Raw genomic sequence first — 21,054 nt, forward strand, 5'->3', positions numbered from 1 at the left:
AGCACTAACTTCTTGCATTCCACTCCCACCCCACCAAGCACTGGCAAGATGAACTGAGATGACTGAATGTCCTAAACAGCTCTTGGCTAGGTGGTTTCAAACATTGCAGAAATGTTTTTGTCTTATGCTAGAGTTCCTGGAGGGGTAACCTTCATGGGTGTCTGCTGGACTCTAGTTTTCCCATAACTTGGTTCATTTTATTGATCTTAGCACATTTGGTCTCAATAGCCTGTCTCCACACAAAAGGAAATGGAAAGAAAATTCAACTAGCTTGCTCAGATGAGTCTATTATTTAATACTCCTGCTACTTTTTCCTAACTGTAATAGCCAGTTACTGTTTATAACCATAGCCATGTGAAGTTATTTACATTACAAACCACCACCTAAGTAACTCTAAGGACAATTTATGGATGTAACTTTTCACTTAACTGTAAAATCTGCAGAGCTCTTGTCTACAGCCATAGTGCCCCTCAGGATATGAAGAAATTGCTGGGACTGTCTTACTGATAATTCTCAGTTTCTTGGGATTACAAGAACAGTGCGTATAGATAAAGACAGCAAGTTCAGTATGTGTTAAACACATTGAGCAATGAACCTATTCAGACACAAACAATTGCCCTGCTTGGTTTTTCTGTATTCTCAATCTCAGGTCCCTCTTCCACTCAACTGGAAACGTGAAGCTCCTTAAGATATTCAGGGAAGGCACTTCAGAAGCCCTGGCTTGAATGCTGCAACACTCTGGTATACTCTAGATACTGCTCAGATGGATTACTGTGATAAGTGCCATGTGAATAATGACATTCTTGGATAGAGTAAGTCATGAAATAAATCAGGGAAGGATACTTTATGCAATTTTGAATTGGAGCCTGAGATGCCCTGGGAGCTGGTAGAGCAGAAATGAAGAGAGAAGGATGCATCTTGTTTATGAACAAAAATATCTTTGCATTTTCTGGTGGCAGATATGATCTATTGCAAACTCTGTTTATTTGTTTTTCAGACGCTGAACTGGACATGAATGGGATGGCATCAGATCACAACACTTCATCCCAGGAAGACTACCTCCCACACTATCTCCAGAAGGAAGACCCCTTTGCATCAAAGCTTTCTAGAGAAGCTGACATTGTAGCTGGGTTTTATTTGACCGTAATTGGTAATGATTTTGTAATTCGTCTTTGAAATATGACTATGTCATTGCATCCTTGCAGGCACTCACAAAGGAGGCAGAAACTGCTGTGCATTAGATGTGTAATTACGTACTTCTTCATACTAGAAATTAAAATCTAGGAGGGAGAGGAGAGAAGGTGTTAGAAATACGGTGTTAACAGTGCCAACAGTTAGTGTCAACAGACAGTGCTCCTCCAGGTAGCCAAAAGTGACTAGCTGTAGACCTTCCAGCAAAAAGTGAAGAAATAATCTTTTTTTTAAATCTACTGATAGGTTACCATCTTGCAGTTTAACCATTCCTGACCAGAACTGGCTCTTGCCCTTACACCATGTTTGTTTTTATGGCCTGTTTTCAAAGCCTCCCTCATGTGCCTTCGCAGCAAAGAGAACATCTTTGGAACATGATCATTTTAATCTTTCTCAGCTCCCAGCATCAGCTGTTCTCTGTTACATATCACACTGAACAACATTTTCTGCCTAACACCATCCCCTCCCTTTTGTTTTGGAGTCTTTTACTGTGTGCAAAATGACTTTGCAAGCAGAATAAATGCAATTATTTATTGGTTAGTGCACAAAGATGATAGCTGGGACTGATTTCTACATTAAGTATTCATGTGCCAAGGAGTTGTCTTTCAGCTGGGAAATACTGGGCTCTATGGCTTCTAGGGATCAACTGGTCCTTCTTCTTGATGATTTACCTTCTTTGCTTTATGGAGATGGGCAGGGTTATATTTTTTTTTGCGTCAATACTTGCCACAACACTTACACTTCTTTCTATGCTTTAGGTTTCCTTATGTTTTATGAGTTTAGTTTATGCAGCTTCTCACAGCTCAACAGCTGTTTTCTCAGTAAAGCTGAGCCAAGGTCTCCAAACTGGGCTCCGGGTGTCAGACAGCTGAACACCAGACTGTATACAGGGTATATAGTCTATTCCTCGATATTTATTTCAGTTTTGATTAATTCTCTTGTTCTATCAGTTCTGCACAAAATACAAAGATCTTTCAGTCCTGCTTTCATGTTTCTTATTCACAATTTTGCATCCCCCCTTCCTACTCTCTCTTATTGCCTTTCCCTTGACTCATCCAAGTAATCTAATCTTTCTGCAGTGAAGGTCTCACAAAGACTTGAGTAATGCTTATTTCTCATTTGTCTTCTGCTTTTGTCGTTATTAAAGTTCAGAGCAGTAGAGACAGCAGGTGAAGCTGTATCTCTGTGCTGTTCTTGTTGTTCACGTGGCATTTCGTATGTACGCTAGGTTTTCACAGATATATATTTTTTCTGCTACTATGCAAACAGATGTCTTCACTAAACTGTCCAAAACAGCCTTCCTTGAATCTTTTTTTTTCTCAGTTAAGCAAATGTAGCTTTAATCCCAGGAAATATGTCTGAGTAGCTGAAATGAATCCTTCCAATGTACAGTGTGTTGGCTTGTTATATTGGCTGTACTTAGTTCTATAGTTTTGGAACTATCTAGTTCCAAATAAATAACGTGCCAGGTGTGAAACATCTTGAACAGATAGAATCTAATTAAGGCAAGAAACAGAAACAATGAATTTCCAGTGAAAAAACAAAATCTACCATATGGGCACAGACTTACACAAGCAGTGTGAGGAGACTGAAATTATAGTTTAAAAAGAGCTAATAATCATTTTGATATTGGACTTATCAGTAAGATTCCCAGCTTCCCGGTGTTGTGGACTGGATATCAAACAGCTTGTGGTGGATTCATTGTGCCCAGTGGCCCAAGCCAGGGAAGTCCAAGCCATAGCTCTTCTGTATAGATGTGTAGCTCTAGAAATCATACCCTGCATTTTACTCTGGGTTTAACTTATTTTTTCATGTGTTTGTTTTGCATTGCATTTTGCTTGGTTAGTTACTTTACCATTGTGGTCATTACACACTCCAGTAGCAGTTTTCTTTAGAGCCAAGTATGCTTTTCACATACACATGTAAATGCGATATTTGCATTTTCCTTGGACTTGCATCTAGCATAAGAGACTGCTGGTATCTTGCACAGATATTTTTTTACTCCTTTTAGCAATTATCATAAAGATTTCAAGCAGTCATTTCTTAGCTACTGCTCAGTCGTGCCCTCAGCCATTTCAGCAACAGTGACTGGTTTGACGTTTTCTAGACCAAGACAGCAGTGTTTTAGACACTGTGTGCACTACAGTAATGGATAACACTTTGCCAGGGGCCAAGAGAAGTACAGAAATGCTGCTTTTGCAGGGGTTTGTGTGAAGAAGGAGAGTGTTATGCTTTTTACCGCACCTCAGAGCTCAGCCACTGAGAGAGGGAGTTAAACAATTAGTGGAAAGAGCAATGTCAGGTCATCTTCTGTGCTTGTGAATGGATAGGGTGAAGTGATCTTTAAACACATTATTTTACAAAAAAAAAAACAAACCCAAGCTTTACTTGAGCTAATGCTTCTTATGTGAGTTGTACCTTACAAGCCCAGGTTAGCTTATGGCCTTGCAGATGCCACTGTTAGCTCCTGTTGATGTGCTGATGCATATTTTATTACCCATTCATGTTTAGGAGGATAGCAACATTTTCACAATATCTTGGGCCTGCAAAAATAAAAGAAGTTAGAAGAAATTTAATCTTTTTTGTTCCCAGGTAAATCTCTTGATTTTTACTTTCTATTAACAAAAATAATCTTAAATTTGCTTTTCCACTAAGCTAATTTCTGACAATTCAAAGCATCCACATTTCTCTTAGGACAAGAAGCACTGCCATGCAGAGATTTTTGGCAGTAGACAGTGAATCTTAAGGTGGTGGAGAAGGAGCCCTAGCTCTGTGAAACTATTAACTGACATCAAACTCCACACAGCAGGCTTGCTAAGGCTGCAAATTTGCTGTAATCGGAAGCTTTATAGTTAATCTCAGATCCCAAGTATCCAAAACAGTAAGCAAAAAGTGTGTGCTTACATAGCTCTTGGGCACAGTTGTGCCTTGTGGTAACTTTGTGGTATTGCAGATTGTGAACTGTGTAATCTGGAGAAGATGGAAAACCCAGCTGGAGCATTCAGCTCCCACACCCAGTGAGGGTATGTCTACGCTTTTTTATTGTAACTTGTGGCTCAAGCTGAACTTGTCCATTGTCACCTTCTGCCACTGAGCCGTGCCCCCTGTTCCTTCACAGATCAAGTCCAAGAAATAGTGGCCCCTCTTTGAGGATGTCCTGTGTGGACATCCTGGTAGCAGAGAGAGGGACTGGCTGTGGAAAGGTGGGAAGCCAGGAGGTGGGAATTGCTATTCAGCATCTTTTTGTGCTTGAAGTATGTAAAGTGCAAGTGAGTTTAAAATTTATTTCGAAAAGGGGAAGAAGCTGCACAGTGAAGGAACAAGGCTGGGATCCTACCAGGAAACTTGGCAGAGCTTTTAGGGTCAGACTGGTTGTATAAGTGAAGTATGGTAGTTTGAAAATATAAAAATACTTCTTTTTTTTTTTTATGTCTTTGAAGAAAATCAGTGGTCTTGATCAATCTGTGACAAATTCTCTGTGAATGTGTGATCTTTTGTCCTAACCAGTTCATTTCCGTGGAAAAAAAAAAATCAAACAGTACACACAGTTATTTTTACTTTGTCACTCCTCCCAATAACTTTTTCATCACTCACTTGATTGATTTACTGCACTGCTGGGTAGGGTGACTAACTACTGAGCGGACACCCGCTGGTTGTCAGCTCCTTTGAAAGTCTGTTGCAAGTAACTATTGATTTGCAAACTGTTGTTGCACGTATGAAACAGCTTAATTGAGAACAAAATCCTGAACTATCTTTTTTTTTTTTCCCTGATGATTTAGTACTGATGTTAGATTGGAGAAAAGGAGTCTTATTTGTTCAGATTGTTACTTTTATACACTTCCACCTTTCGCTGCAGGTTGCTTATCTAAGCCAGGCTCTTTCTCTGTAGATGGCACTTTTTAATCACATCCTTGGCTCTTTCTGTGTATATACATAATAGCGTTACAGTGCCATGGACAGTGGTGCCCTGAACTGTTTGCTCATGGAAAAGAGCCCGTATTTTATACCTGAAGAGTCTTTTTTTCACCTTTTTCTAACTCTAATCTCTGCCCAGGCGCACAGCCTGCCAGTGTCTATCAGAACTGGGAGCCTGCATCAGTGAGGCCTTCGGCTGGCTGTAAGGAAAATCTTTTCAATAGTAGGAAAAAGGAAGCATTATATGGCTCATCTAAGGAGATTATAAAGTTTCTATCACGAAGGAGTTAAAAAAGAATTCAGACAAGCAATTGTCAGATCTAAGTTTTCCTAGTTTAGCCCCACTCAGGACCAAGATACACAGTCTCTCTCTTTCTCCTCCACCCTCTGAGGGAATGGGGAAGAGATAATGCAACAAAAAAAGCTCGAGGTTTGAAATAAGGACAAGGAGAGATCATCAAAGTTACTGTTATGGGCAAAACAGGCTTGAGTTGGGGAAGACTATTTGTTTATTACTAAAATCAAAGCAGGATAATAAGAAAGAGAACAAGATAACTTCCCCCCACCCCTCCCTCTTCCCGAGCTTAATATTATCTCTACCATCTCCTCCCACCCCGAGCGGCACAGGGGGGAAGAGGGAATGGGGGTCGCGGTCAGTTCATCACATGGTGTTTCATGCCGCTGCTTCATTGTCAGGGGAAGAACTCCTCACATTCCTCCCCTACTCCTTCGTGGGGTCCCTCCCACGGGCCACAGTCCTTTGTGAAACTGCTCCGGTGTGGGTCATCTCTTCCACAGGGTACAGTCCCTGTGGAATGGCTGCCCCAGCGGACCCTCCACAGGCCACAGCCTCCTTCAGGCATTCACCTGCCCGATCGTGGGGTCCTCCATGGGCTGCAGGTGGATCTCTGCTCCTCCATGGACCTCCATGGGCTGCAGGGGGACAACCTGCTTCACCATGGGCTCCACCACGGGCTGCAGGGTAATTATGGCCAGGAGCCGCATTACTCCTCCCCCTCCTTCTTCACTGACCTTGGCCTCTGCAGCTGTTCCTCTCACCAGAAAAATTCTTCACAACCGGCAGGCAGACGCCTTTCAGGTTCTCTTCACATCTCATCTCCTCTCCACTTCTTGCAGCCAGGCCAGGCCGAGTTGGGCCCAGTCGGCCACCTGGTGAGAGGCCAGAGGGTGAGGCCTGCAAGGCTGAAAAGGCTCGCGCCTCCACGTCTCTGCCCCTCCTCCAGCTTCTTCACACCTCTTTTTTTTTTTTTTCTTTCTGTTTCCCCCTTCTTAAGTACCTTATCGCAGAGGCGTTATCATGGAACATTCTGCTACCAATTGGCTCAGCCTTGGCCAGCAGCCGGTCGCTCTAGGCCTGGCCAAGTCCACTGAACGAAGGGGAAACTTCTAGCAGCTTCTTACAGAAGCTACCACTGTAGCCCCCCCCCTCACTAAACAAAACCAACACAGAAGTATAGAGAAAAGGCAACTTAAATTATCACTGAAAGCCTTCCAGTTGTAGGACCGGGAGGTCAGTGAGCTAGGGCTCTCTGACACATTGCTATTAATAACGAGCCGTAGCTTCTGAGGCTTGTCTGATGAAGACATTTCTCTGGACTACTGACCAGCTGAAAAAGATGCAGAAAAACGTCAATTGCTTTCGAAAGGTGTTTCAAACTGGATGCTGGCACTCTAAATACCCTAAATATCACTAGAGAGAAAAGAATTAAGATATGTGAAAAATGCTTGGCAATACTGAGATTCATTCACTTAGCTGCAGGCAAGAAAATAATTCAAATGAATACCTGTATCTACTTAAAATTCATATTAAATTTTCAGAGCCATAAGAATAGGATGTTTTTTAAACTTCATTCACCAAGAATAAATCAAATTTACTGAGAAAACCTAAGATTAAATGATAAGGTGGCTTCTGTCCTGTTTATTTTTTAAAATAATATAGAAACCAATACTGTCTGTATAAAAATAAGAAGTGTTTCCAATCAGAAAATTGTTGCACTTATTACTGAAAAATTCAAAATCAAAGTATTTTTGTCCTGAGTTTGGTAAACTTTCATTTCCACACTTACTCATATTTCTTGAGAAACAGTCTGGTATTAGCCTCTGGGAACCATTTTTCTCTCTGCCTCGTGGATGACCGCAGGTTGGGTTTCTTGCTTTTGTGAGAACATGGCACCCTTGCAAGGGCATCATTCTATTGATGGACCAGAGGAAACACCCATTTAATTCCTGAGCTTTAATTCCTGAGATCTGGCCTCCCAGCAGACTCTGATGAAAATTATGTGGTGTTCAAAGGTACAGAATCCTTCCTCAGGCATTGTGTTCCAGATGGAAGTTAAATCAGACATTTTATAATTTTTCTTATTGTAATAGAAATATTTTTATTGTAAATTTAAGATGTGATATTAATATCAATACTTAAATTGTTTTAGAAATGTATCCCTCAATCTCTGATTAGATTTAATAAAATTAAGGTTGGTCACAGATGGAGGTCCTTGTGACTATAGAGAAATGAATTTCCTTCTTGTGCTTGTACAAATGTTTGTGAGACAAAAGAGGTTGGTAAGAACAGAGGAATTATGGAATTTCTATTGCATGCATTCAGTTGATAACTGTGCGTGCTCAGGTAGTGAAAGCATTGCCCTGCTGCAGAGGGCAAAATAGCATTTGTCATGGGAGGGAGATATCTGCAGAGTAAGATGTTTAGCCTTGAGACCACAGGTTCAGGCTGAAAACATTCGGGAATTTCACAAGGAAGATGGAATATTTCTGATTTTGAGGAGAATTCTAACTTGATTTTTTAATTTTTATTTTAATTTTTATAGGGATTCTTTCAACTCTGGGAAATGGATATGTTATTTATATGTCATCAAAGCGAAAAAAGAAGTTGAGACCTGCTGAGATAATGACTGTTAATTTAGCAGTATGTGATCTGGGCATTTCAGGTAACTTCATATCTTATTTTCACTCATTTTTACTATCCCACCATTCTTTCTGGCAGCAGCAAGAGACAGTCCTCTGGAAGTCAAGTGGAGCCCAAAATGCCTTTTGCTTTATTATTTGCAAATAAGTAAGAGAGAAGGATAGAAAATAACATTCCTGAACAACTTGATGGAAAGAAATGAAAAGAACAAAGGTAAAAAATAGAGTTGAATTTATCAATCAGTCAAAACTCCTATTCACCCTTACGCTGGGAAGACTTTCAAAGACAGCTCCCATGCGTATCCTGGCACAAAACAGCTTGGTACTATGGTTGAAGAAAATAATATTTTCTTGCTGTAAGCTGCGATAGGAGGGATCCAGGTACCTCAAAAATACGTATTTAGCCAAATATGACTGGAGAGGGGCAAGAGGGGAAAGAACTGGAAAATGCCAGTGGCCATCAGCCTATCAAAGCTAATAATTTACTCTCTAGTGAATATGCGCTTTTATTTCTGGGTCAGGAAAATAAGCATTTGTGTAAATCTATAGAGTAAGAGCAACATCAGCCAATTGGAAGGGATTTTTATTTCAACCCCACAGCCTGGATGCCCTGACATGAGAGGCGGGAGTTTTGGAAAGGTTTACATGAAGTTGCAGAGTCAAAAACCTTCAGAGATCATTCCTTTGGCTCTTGACATAAGACTCATTTAGCTGCTTACAGCTACTTGCAAATGTAGAGAAAGGACTGGACATCCTTTGGAAAGGATATTTTGGATGGTAGACAGTCCAATGGATAAAAAGGCTTGATGTGACCCAGCTGGCCATGGGATCTCCCCAGTGCAATATAAATGAGAGAATGTTCCCATGCTCCCAAAGCCATCTGTCCCCTATGTGTTGCACACACTGGGACCCTTGCCCCCAGCTCCAGCACAGCCTTTTCCTGTCCTCATCTCTGCTTAATGCTTCTACTCTCATCCAAATGCCTAAAATAGCACTAAACAACAGAGAATGATAGCTCCCAGCCTCCCAGAACCAAAGCTCATTATGGTCTCACTGCACAAGGCCAAGCAGCTGCTCACCCCTCAACTTCCAGTAATTTTGATACCTCTTAGTGATCAGTAAACGTGGTTTTCTGAAGGAGATACTTATGAATTCAGCAGGAAAAAGGCATTAGTATAAGCATGTCTGCTCTGCTACCACACAAAGAAATGCCAATGATTTTGTTGGCATATCTGCCGTGGAGACACCATTTCCATCTTGCAGCAGTGAAGAAAAAAATAAAGACCAGGTTTTGCCTCTTCTGTGATGCTTTTATTTATAAGGCTTTTATCTGACTCCAATGAGAGTCACTCCAATGAGACAGAGTATTTCAGGAGAGTTTCCATAGCCATGTATTTAGAATGTAAACAGATACCTCCTAGCTGTATACCTCCTATAAGCTGTATGTCCTAACCGTACAAACTCCAGCTTGTTCGGGAGCCCTCTTAGCACGAGGGCTGCTAATTTCTCTGTTAAGATCTGTCACCAGCATACCACTTGGTCACCTTGTCTTCCATGAGGATCTCAATCTATCTGTGTGTGTCTGTGTGTTTAAGTTTTGTAATTAAAAAGAATCGTGATTGATTGGCACAGCCATGCATGCTTTTTCTCCCTTCTCTTTATTTATTTTTATTTTTTTTTTTTTTTGGTAATGGATGATGTTGACTCAAAAATGTGATGTGTTCTGTCTGCTGCACCGGTTGGAGTGAAGATGGAACTTTTTCCAAAATCTTCGTATTTCATGCAGTTGTCTCGGCATCTTGTTAAAGAACCCCAGTTCTGCCAGGCCCTGCTTCCTGCAGATTTCCACAGGGTGGCACCAGCCACTTGTTCAAAGCTGCATCAGACTCATTTTGCACTGATACTGTGCTCAGAGTCCTGTGCTGCTGAAGGCAAATTTGATTTTGTGCACATAAACGTGTTGGCCTTTAGAGCTGGTAATTATTTACGTGAGTGAAGTTACTGACTCTAGCATATATCCTAGACCTTGCCATATTTCATGTCTTTCTTGAAACTTTAATAACTGGGGTCAGTTTTTGCTTGAAAAATTAAAGTAAATTTATTCTGCTAAGAGAAAAGCACGTAGCATATTGACCTGAGCACAACCTTCAGGCTCAGGCTCAGAATTTTCCTTACAGGCTTAGGCTAAAGGAAAAGGATATCAAAATACCTTGTTTAAAAATAAGTCTTCTATGCTTTTGGCATAGAAGATGGAGCAAAGGCCATTTTCTGGAATATTTTGTTTTGGTAGAAATGATTTAATTTTCTCTTAAGAATGAAAACAATGTTCAGTTTCACATCAGTTGATTTGAAATGGGATATTTTAGGGAACAATCAAAAATATTTTTCTACAGATCACTTCAACAAAATAGAGACTTTTGTCTTGACTTCTACAAATAGGTTAGTTTGTGGGAATTATAGTTTGCAAGACTACTTTGCTTCTTTGTAAACCAATTCACTGAGCTGCCATGGCATTACAGAGAGTGTGATTCAGCCAGGGAATTAGCGCAGGGCAGCTGAGATGCTTTCAACTCCTTGAGGTGCTCTGGCAACTCCTGTGCAGGAAGGAATACAATCTCAGGAAGGTGGAGTTAAATATTTAATGTTGTTTGAATGTTGCAGTTGAACTGTTCAGACCTTGGAGCATTTCAGGTTGGTCTGGTAAACAGAAATTAAGGATTCAGAAAACCATGCTGATGTTCCTAGATTGTAAATTTTTGAGTTTTCTGTTCTGTTAAAGCTGATTCTTTTTGTTTGTGCAGTTTGAGACCAAAAAAACCCCAACAAAATCAGGAAGCGAAGATTCCAACTAGAAAATTACAATTTCCAAACGTTCTCATTTTCATGGTGCTTTCAAAGAATATTAATAAAGTTAATCTGTTTTAACAGACATGACCTAACTTCACTTCTTCCATAACACACCCCTCACTTCTGGAAACAGAGAAATGAGCTAAGGTGCCACTAGAACAGTGTCTTCAAAATAGTTAGATATTTCCCTTCTGTTCAGGAATGCGTAAAACTTTTTCATATCTGTGGTCAGGTGACTTGATGAGAGTCACCAAGGAAGAGCGTGGTACGGACAGGAGCTGAAACCACTTCTGCAGCTCAAATCCATGCTGTGACCATAGCACCATCTTCCTTTCTAACCTAACACTTGGCCACCGTATGCGTCCTACTGTTGGGGCTTGGTAGGTTTGCAGAAGTCCTCTTTGAAGGCAAATTTCTTAATCCTGTGTCTGAAGACACTTGATTATAGGGATGTAGCCTATCTAGATCTGTGCCTGTTTCAAGCCCAGACTCACCCATCATCTGTACCGTCTACATAGTGACGTGTGCTTGCATGTGGACTTAACACATACTCCGAAGTTTTCATAATGGAAAGAGCTTGCGAGCTTGCAAGCTTGCAGAGGCTCAGTACCAGAGTATGGGTTTCCTTCTGGTTCATGTGGTTTGCAGTAGAGCTCTTGTTTCTAGCCATACTGCAGACTTAGCTCATCCTACCACAGCGTAGATGCTACAGAGTCTAGCTATAGCTGTCTTAGGCTAAGTGCTGTGGATGGAGGGCATGCAAGCCATCACATTTGTTGTACCTGAAGCCCTCTCTCCACTTCACAGAGCATTTTTACTGGTATTAGCTTTGGGTGAAGTGGAGGATTTGCTTTTCCGAAAAAGGATGGTTTTACCAGTGATGGATTTTATCAGTCAACTGATGTTCCTTTCTCCTTTTGAAGTTGTAGGAAAACCCTTTAGTATCATTTCCTTCTTTTCTCATCGCTGGGTGTTTGGATGGATGGGCTGCCGCTGGTATGGATGGGCTGGTTTTTTCTTCGGCTGTGGGAGCCTTATTACCATGACAGCTGTCAGCCTGGATAGATACCTGAAAATCTGCCACTTGTCTTACGGTAAGAAAGAGAACTATATTGATTATAGAAAAGCTCTATTAAGTAAGTGATATAGTTTTCTAGACTGGAATAATGCTTAAGCTCTTCAGAATGCTTTTGTTAAATATAGAGGGAAATAGACAGATAAGAGGAACATATTTGTATGAACCAAGTAATCCCAGCTAAATTTGTATTGCTGGAGATAACGCCTTCACTGTTTGCTGTCTGCTGTCTGCTTAAGCCATGTATTTTAGTAATCACTCACAGGTAAATCACTTTGTATATATCAAGACCTATTGACATTAACAGATTCAATATTGCGCATCTTTGCAAGGTCTTATGGCCAACACAAAAGATTATTCCTTATTAGATGCCTAAATTCCTTTAAGATATGTGGCAAGCTATTTAAAACACTATTTATTGCACTGAATGTGCAATAGATCATAATAAATGTGGTATTGTCTCTCTAATATGGAGGTGGAGCCTGAGAGGATGAAATGAATTTAGCAATGAAAGATATTATCGCCATATCCATCAATATCTTATCTCTCTTGAATATGAAGAATTATATGCTTCGTTCTTTCCAGTTAGAAGATGCTGTCACAGTTTAGAAAAGACATTTTTCTTACATTGGAAGGGACTTACTCCTCTACAAAATACTGGGAATACTCAGCGTGACTTTACATATAAGAAATACCTTGCCCATGTGACTTCAGGGATGTATAACTGATCTCATTATAATCACATATGATATCAACCGTGTAATGTTAAGTTACAGGAAATTTTTGCAGCTAGGAAGTGTAGGTAGACTGATCTGTCCAATAGCTGAGTGTGCTGTCAATTAAAAGCTGTGATACTGTACTAAGATCTGCTGTCATAAATCCTGGTATGTCCATACTTTTCCCTGAAACGTGAATGCAGGGAAAGTCACCTTAGTTGAGTTTTAAATACACCATTCACATAAAGCAGGATTTCATTTCTTTCTATAAATGTCTTATCAAAATAATTCAGTGGCAACTCAAATCGTAGACAATTTTCAGACTTGACGAATCAAAGCAAACATTTCATGGCCAGCTGCATTAATGTTGTGAGCTCTGGTATTTACTACAACATCTTATTTCAAGAGACACAGAACACCTCAAATCCTTTTTTTCTCAAGAGCTATCTGGCCATGGTTGTCCATACAAAATGATGGAGGGCAACAAACATATTTAGCATGTTCAGTGTAGGTGCTTAACTTAGCCATTTTTCATATAAGGACTTCTGGTCTGGTTTGTGTTCCTGACGCCTAGGATTAAGAGCCTGATCTTTCCTACATCATTCTTCCATGTGAAGGTGCCTGGTTCCAGCAGAGTATCCCACATGAAGGGCTACTCCATGATCTACTTCTCTAGGAACAGGAATAGGAAGACCCTTGTCATAGGAAGTGCTCCCTGGAAGCTGTTTTTACAATTTCTGAAAGCAAGTCCCATGGCTTAAATCAATCAGGAACCTGGAGCACCTGACTATATACCTACACCTTCGTTTTGCTCCAAAAGCAGCAACTGATTGTTTTTACTTTGTTTTGTTTTGTTTTGGTAATTGATTGCTGTGGTTTGACAACAGCTGTGAAAATAATGCCGATATGTAAGTCCTCATGCTATTGTTGCTCTAGTTTTTCCACACCTGAATGCAACAAACTGTTGTCCTGTCTCTCAGCCATTTTGCTAAAATTCGTCACTTGACAGTTGGTATTCATTTTCCTTCCAGTGACCTGGAAAGGTAAAATCAGCTGGGGAAGGGGCACCAGTCACATCTGAATTATAGTAATTTGATTTGCTTTGATTTTGTTTTATGTCATTCTCAAGCCTTGAAGAAAGCTCCTCAATGCCAATGGAAGGGGACTGAAAACAGATTAGAGCTTCCAAGGTGGAAGGGGCTGTTAAAATACCATAGTTCGAGTTTCTGCATAAATCATAGGTTTTAAATTGTTAGTCGTATCTGAATCCAACATGCTGAACATAGGTGATGATGGAAAGCTTGTAAGCTGAAGGTTTTTATAGCTGACATAGGGTTATATTCAAAATGAGCAGAGAGACAATATTCCATTCCACAGCTCCAGGCATGCTGTTAGCATTTAATAAAACAAATGGACAAGGATACACGAAAACACCAATTACAAATACTTCTGAACATATGCACATGATGATTTACTGTACTGGAAAAGAATGACAAGCTAAAAATAAATCTTGGATACGTTATTTTCTCTGTAAATCCTTGTCTTTCAGTCACTTGAGTTAATGATTTATGTTGAGAAGTGTCTTGAGATCAGACTTAACATACTACAGGAGGAAGAGGAAATAATGTAAGTTACATCATACAGCTGCGGCTAGTGAGCCTTCATACTGAACCATGAAAGGCTGAATTAAACACTTAGTCCTTCATGTGGGTCGGACCTCCATCTCATCTGACCACACACTGTGAATATGCCTTTACAGACCAAAAAGCAATTTTCCAAATTACTAGACAAGATTCCCACGATCATTGCTGAGCTGGCTGTTTGGATTGCTTTTGTATGGGCTCTTCTAGGCTGCAGATCATCACAGCCTGAAGTAGAGATCTGAAGTAACATCGGGTGGAGCACTCTCTATGAGTGTGTGTTTCTTTTCATGAGGTATGATGTGAGCTGGGGTGACTAGCTCTGGGTCACTATAGATAGCTGTCAGAAGGTGAGATAAACCCTACAGCAGTTGTCAAACAGCCAAGCAAACTCCTGCTACATGTGTAGAATGACAAGTTCAGGTATGCCAAATATATATGGACCTGAGGTTGTAACTCTTGAATTATCTTTCAGGTACCTGGCTTAAGAGACATCACGCGTTTATCTGTCTGGCAATAATCTGGGCCTATGCTATGTTCTGGGCTACAGTGCCTTTTGCTGGTGTGGGAAGCTATGCCCCCGAGCCGTTTGGGACCTCCTGCACTCTGGACTGGTGGCTGGCGCAGGCTTCCGTGGCTGGACAGGCTTTTATTTTGAGTATTCTTTTCTTTTGCCTCCTGTTCCCAACTGCCGTCATTGTGTTTTCCTACGTCAAAATCATTTTAAAAGTCAAGTCATCCACCAAAGAGGTTGCTCACTATGATACCAGGATTCAGAACAGCCACATACTTGAAATGAAGCTGACCAAGGTAGGTAGGAAGATTTAACTCTGTTTGCTTTGCCGGGTCATAAAAGCAGGCTTGGGGAACTTCAATCACATACTCTCCTATGCTGAGTCATAGTATGATGCTCTGAAAGTGTTTCTTTTACCATTCTTCTCCATTACTGACAAGATGGGAAAAGCCAGGAGTTGAAACATAGTTTTGTGATTAGGGCACTCAAGTTCCTGAGATCATAATTCAGTCTGAAGCTCTGCCAAAGCCTTCCTGTGTGACCTTACACAAGTCACATCATCTCCCTGTGGCCCTGTTCCTCACTCCATCATAAAACTCCCTTTACTTTCAGAAACAATTGTGAAGAATTATTTTAAGGCATTTGAGGTGCCCAGAAATTGTAACAGGAAAACAGATGAAAAGTAGATTATTGTAGCTGGGAAATAAAATTTTCAGACAGCCTACGTTCCTCTCTTAATGAAGATATAAACCAAAGTCACACCTGTGACATTGCGATTGTTTTTATGCAAATAATTTATCATTAAAGTTCAACCATGAGCGGCTGGTAAAAATGCACTCAAGCGATAAAATCAATTTTCTATCTTAGACCATATCCTATTTTCCCTTTCTTATAGAATCTATTATCTGTTTGGCAATGGTGACAGCCATGGTCCTTGCTGATAGTTGTTATTGTGCCAGGAAATCTCTCAAAATAAAAACTTATACTGAACAAAACCAGATTCCTTAGCTGTAAAAGATTCACCAGCCTCTGTAAGCCATGCCAAGAGGGAGAAAAGCAGCATCTTTTGCTTGGCTGATCAAATTTTATTGTATTTTTGGAGAGTTGAACTGAAAGTTGTATCATACACAGCAATAAGTGACATTATGTCTAAACAAATCGGAGACTCTCAGCTGACTACCTGTATGGTCAATGCTGTCAATACAGCTGCTAAAATGGTATTTGCCTCTAAAAAGGGATGCTTCAGTACAGTTTTGTAGTTATTCAGCACATTTCCTTTGAAGAAAAATGGCAATTTTTGATTTGACGTTGCATGTTTATTTTTGCCATATTGGATGGATCACAGAAAGTTTCTGTGTGATCTGAATCGAAACACTTGTAGTTGTCCTTCTGTCTTGGATCTACAGTGGAGAACACAATGTTGGGATACATAAAAATATGGAAAATGCGTCTCCATGATAACCCATTTCACTCCATACCACAATTTATATCAGACAGACTGTGTTTGAGATCCTTAGGTCACATGAATCCTTTCTTCAGTGACAGACAACAAAAACAGGTAAAAGAATGATGTTTCCCTGAAAAGAATATTACCATCAAGATGTGGAACCAAAGGCTCCTCAAAATGTTTTGCAATATCTAAAAAATCTTGTGCTTTCTGATGATTTTTTCTTGTAATCCTGCTGATTATCCTTATTCCAAATAAGTGCACATGTACTACTATCAGTCTGGGTGCAGTAATAGTCTGTCAATGGCAGCAGTGTAATGGCATATGTTCTTCAGGATGTGTTATTTCGTGATGTTATTTGAAGCAGTATCAGGCTGTGACTGAGTGCAGACAGTCTGGTTCAGGTAAAGTATGGAAATCACAAATTTTGGCCCCAGACTCTTTTTCTTTAGTATTTATAGTAAACATTCTTATGGCTACGTTTCCTCATGCTATAAGGAAGTCCTTTTCTCATGTACCAGGAACACAACCTAAATGTTTGGTAGAAATCTGGTTTTAAAAGCATCTACAGATTCTAATGGAGTACAAAATCCATGCTAGTTAGGAGAAAGAAAACCAGATATTGTACTAGTGTTCTCACTCTCAGTTAAATTCCCAGTAGTAATTTTTTTATCTGCTGGAGTGGGTATACCAAGAGACTTGACAGCTCATGTCTTATTGAATAACTTTATGCCTACTTGTTCCATATTTGTCTTGAAAGGGATTCAAACGGTTGGCATTTTTCCAGTGACAGACAGGCCATAGGCCCCGCTCCGGGGTGCAGGAAGAAGATAAACCCAGCTTGGCAAAACTCTTCTCCTTCCTTCTGTTACCAATGGCCATACTTGTGGCGGGTTTTTGGTTCCACTGAGTTTTGATGCCTTCTGTCTGGGACATCAGCACAATTTACAAGAGAGGAAGAAGCCCTGCATTAGATCAGGGTGTTGTAAACTCTTCTCTTCTTTTCCTAATTTGCTTTGCCTTGGTGACTCATCCTGGGTGATACAAAAGAAGGAGTTATAGTAGATACAGACAGGAATATACCCTCCTAAACAAACTCACCTACTGAGATACTCAGGGTCCCCCACATACCATCAGGACCTACTTTAGTCTTGGAAAATTCTTCAAAGTCTTTGATTTTATGAACTTTGGATTCTGATTTCAAAGGACCCAGAATCTGGAAGATTTGCACTTTTTTTTTTTTTTAAATTTTTCTTTCCCAGTGCATGCTCCTTTTATTCTGGAATGGGAAAAGAGACTGGGTTACTTTTTGAAAATCTGAGGAATATTTAATTGGAAGACACTATAGAAGTAAGGAAGTCTGTAAATAAGCAAGAAAATAAAAACAAACAACAAAGAAAAACCCCATAAGAAATGTTTCCATTTTAACTTGCATTCATTTCAAAGATCCTGCTAAGATTTTTAAAAAGTTTCACAATTCTTTGTTATGTATTATCCTGAAAAAGAGACTCTGTATGTTTTTAAAGGACTCTGCTCCTTAAATAATTTAAATTTTATGTCAAAGAATTCTTATTTTCTGAGATCTCTTTTAGTTTCCTCATATTTAGCCTGACCTTATAGCATTTTTAAAGGTCTGTGATAACAGGCTTATTCACTGCTCTGTGTCAAGTGAAAAGAAAAGAGGAATTAGATAAAGAGATGAGAAATATGTGACAGCTTTTGTTCATGTTGTAAATTTTTCCATTCTGTTGCACGTTCCCTTGCATTCTGCCTAGCTCTGTGCTGTGCTGTCAGTGTCTAACTCTGCTGGACTAACTTCTTTCTCTCTTTTCTCTTTTCTTCTCACAAGGTGGCAATGTTGATCTGCATAGGGTTTCTCATTGCCTGGATCCCTTACGCTGTGGTCTCTGTGTGGTCAGCCTTTGGACAGCCGGATTCAGTTCCCGTTGAGTTTTCAGTGGTACCAACTTTGCTTGCAAAGTCAGCAGCCATGTACAACCCAATTATTTACCAGGTCATTGACTGTAAGTTTGCCTGTTGCCGGTCAGGTGGACTGAAGACACTGCAGAAGAAGAGTTCTTTAAAGAAATCAAGGTAATTTCTTCTTTGAGAAGTAGGATATCTTTAAGTACACGATGTTCCAAAAGTGTACCAAAGTAAGGTCTACCAAGAGTTACAGCTCTTTGAATCTTATTTCTTGTTTTTTTATCATGACCTATTTAGGGTCTTTCTTGCCATGGCAATTTGCGAAGTGACTCTAGGTGTAAGAAGAGAAACAAGGAGATGGTTCTTTTTTTTAGATTCAGCTGCAACTCCATTGATATAACTGGAAAAAAAGTCTCATTGGTTTTAGTGGGTTTTGGATCGGTCTTGTCCTCCTATTCCTTTTCTGAAATGTCATCATATGGGTCACATCCAGAAGGTGCTGATGACCTCCATTGCCAGTGAAGTAAATGGGAGAGAATTGTGTTAATTCCTTATATAATTAACCTGTTAATACTATGCCTTTCAGACATAGAATTAGCAGGGAGACACAATAGTTCCTTAATGACTCTGTAGGTAACACTCATATCACCACCCCCCCCCCCCCCCCCCGAAAAAAAAAGAATCAAAGTGCAAGATGAATCAAAGAGGCCTCATAAAAAGGCCTCTTTTGTATTTATAACTCTCAGGAAAAATCTGTAGTGACTACCACAGTGTTTCCTGGAAAAACTATTTGTGCGCTTGGAGGAAAAACGCTTCTAGTTCTGTCTTATGCCAGACAAGTATCTTTATTTTGTGATTGAACAACAATAAGATAATGAGGGATACACTGTTAATCTGACAGTGTAGACTGATAAAAAGACAACAAAAGCCCTACCAGATGTAAGTGACTGTGAATCCATAGAATTCTATTAGAGCAATTTGCTTCAAAAACTTCTATGTACTTATTAGAGACATGAGTGTTCATGTCATCATTCATATTATTCCCTTACCAATTCCAGCATTTTTTTATGTATAGTCCACAGAGAATGTTGAGCTTACACAGCTTCATTTAGCAGATTATTCTATGATCTTACGCGCAGATTTATCTCATCTTCAGAACGTGCAGAGTTTATTTGTATTGTAAGTGTTTGATTTTACCTTCTGCAATGTTAGGCAAATGGGAGACAAATCTGAAGTAGCCTTCAGTGAATATTTTGAGGCTGGATTTGTGTTTAACCTTCATGTTATCACTTCAGAGGAAGAAGGAGGTTTCACCTAGTCTCACGCTAAATGCAAGCTGGCTTTCGTAGGCCTGTGCAGTGAACAAAATGTTCTGGAAAAATGTCCCAGAACTAGGAACTTAATTGTTAGCTTGTTACGAACAAAATGATTGTTGTACTTTCTCCTTCCCATAGGATGTATACCATATCTGCACACAGAGACTCAACGGCGATGAATGAAACCCAACTGGAAATATGAAGGCTTGTTTGACATACAGCAAATGAAAACTTGATGACAAACAATCATAGTGTCTCAAGTTCATCTTTCTGTAAATAAATTAAAATGATGATGGTTTTATCTTACTCTCTAGTCCTATGTACAATGTAGTTCTTTACATCCTGACTAAAATACTGTGATTAGAGCTGCCCAGATATTTTAAGTACTCAAAGGAAGAATAAACAAAGAGGATTCAATCGTATACAAAAAAAAAAAATTCACTTCAGAGCCTTTAAAATACTTTTTTTTTTTTAAACACTAACAGAATTTATATTTTGGACGTATCTTCGCTCACACAAAGGGAAGTATTCACAAAGACCAGTTTTAGTTTGCTAAAACTAGTCTCCCTAGATTCCTATTGCAGTCACTGGAGCAAGAGAGAAAGGATTCCTTAGAGGACAAATTAGAGATGGAGCTTCATCTGTCAGAGCTCTGAATCACCCATTGGGGAAACATTAGCCCGCTGATCATCCCTTGTGAATATTTCTCTGACTCCTGTGACTACAAGCTATCTTAAAACCACTTTGACTTCAATCTTTTAATATTCGGAAATAATTTTTTTTTTAGTCAAGGCAAAATCAATAGTTTGCACAACTTTTTACCATTCTCTGGACAAAATTACAATGAAATATGATGGCAATAAGCAGAGAGGTTTGACTTCTTGAATGATAACTGACTTTTTTTTTACCTAATATTGTACTTTTGACCATTCTTTATGAGATCATTGTTGAACATAAAATGATAAATCCTTCCTCAATCCTAAGCATGAAACCAGATTCAAAACTAGTGAGTTCATGAGAAAGGTTACAACGTAAGTAACAGAGAAGTCTTTCTCAAGTGCAATTGTATCCTATTTTTAAACACTAAGCCCTGGAAGGATGAGGATTAGGAACGATTTAGGAGAACAACAGTCCTACTAAAACAAAGCTTGTAAGTTTCTAATACACTCAGTCGAAAAACAATGTGCCTTGAGAAGATGTGCAGACCTGTAGAGTAAGGCAGCCAAAATAGTTACATTAGATCTGAGCCGTAACGACTGCAATTCTCTTGATTTCCTCTTTTAGATTTGCCTAAAGGTAAAGGCATCACTATAGACCAAAAATTAGCAGTCCAGTATAAGCCAATTTTTAATGCTTAAAATAATGATTTTGATGTTTGTATGTAATTTTTTTGGGGGGGAAGAATATGATACTATAAAGAAGAACTTTATTGCAAAACAAAGAACCTCCCACACAGATTTGTATTGATTGTTCATTAAAAGAAAGAAAGTTGTGAGGGTTAAAGTTTCCTTCTGAATCGTTCCTTTA

General features: G+C 39.6%; 1 protein-coding gene across 1 annotated transcript; it reads left to right on the forward strand.

Annotated features, from left to right (window-relative positions):
• The first annotated feature begins 996 nt into the window (after window positions 1-996).
• On the forward strand, window positions 997-19,729 carry LOC104480035 (opsin-5). The gene is made up of 6 exons (XM_086745294.1): window positions 997-1,150; window positions 7,950-8,069; window positions 11,817-11,987; window positions 14,800-15,134; window positions 18,135-18,379; window positions 19,666-19,729. The coding sequence occupies exons 1-6, from the start codon at window positions 1,012-1,014 to the stop codon at window positions 19,727-19,729; spliced, it is 1,074 nt and encodes a 357-aa protein (XP_086601420.1). The 5' UTR covers window positions 997-1,011.
• The last annotated feature ends 1,325 nt before the right edge of the window (window positions 19,730-21,054 follow it).

The sequence above is a fragment of the Chlamydotis macqueenii genome, chromosome 3, assembly GCF_036417535.1.
Source record: "Chlamydotis macqueenii isolate bChlMac1 chromosome 3, bChlMac1.mat, whole genome shotgun sequence".
NCBI lineage: Eukaryota > Metazoa > Chordata > Aves > Otidiformes > Otididae > Chlamydotis > Chlamydotis macqueenii.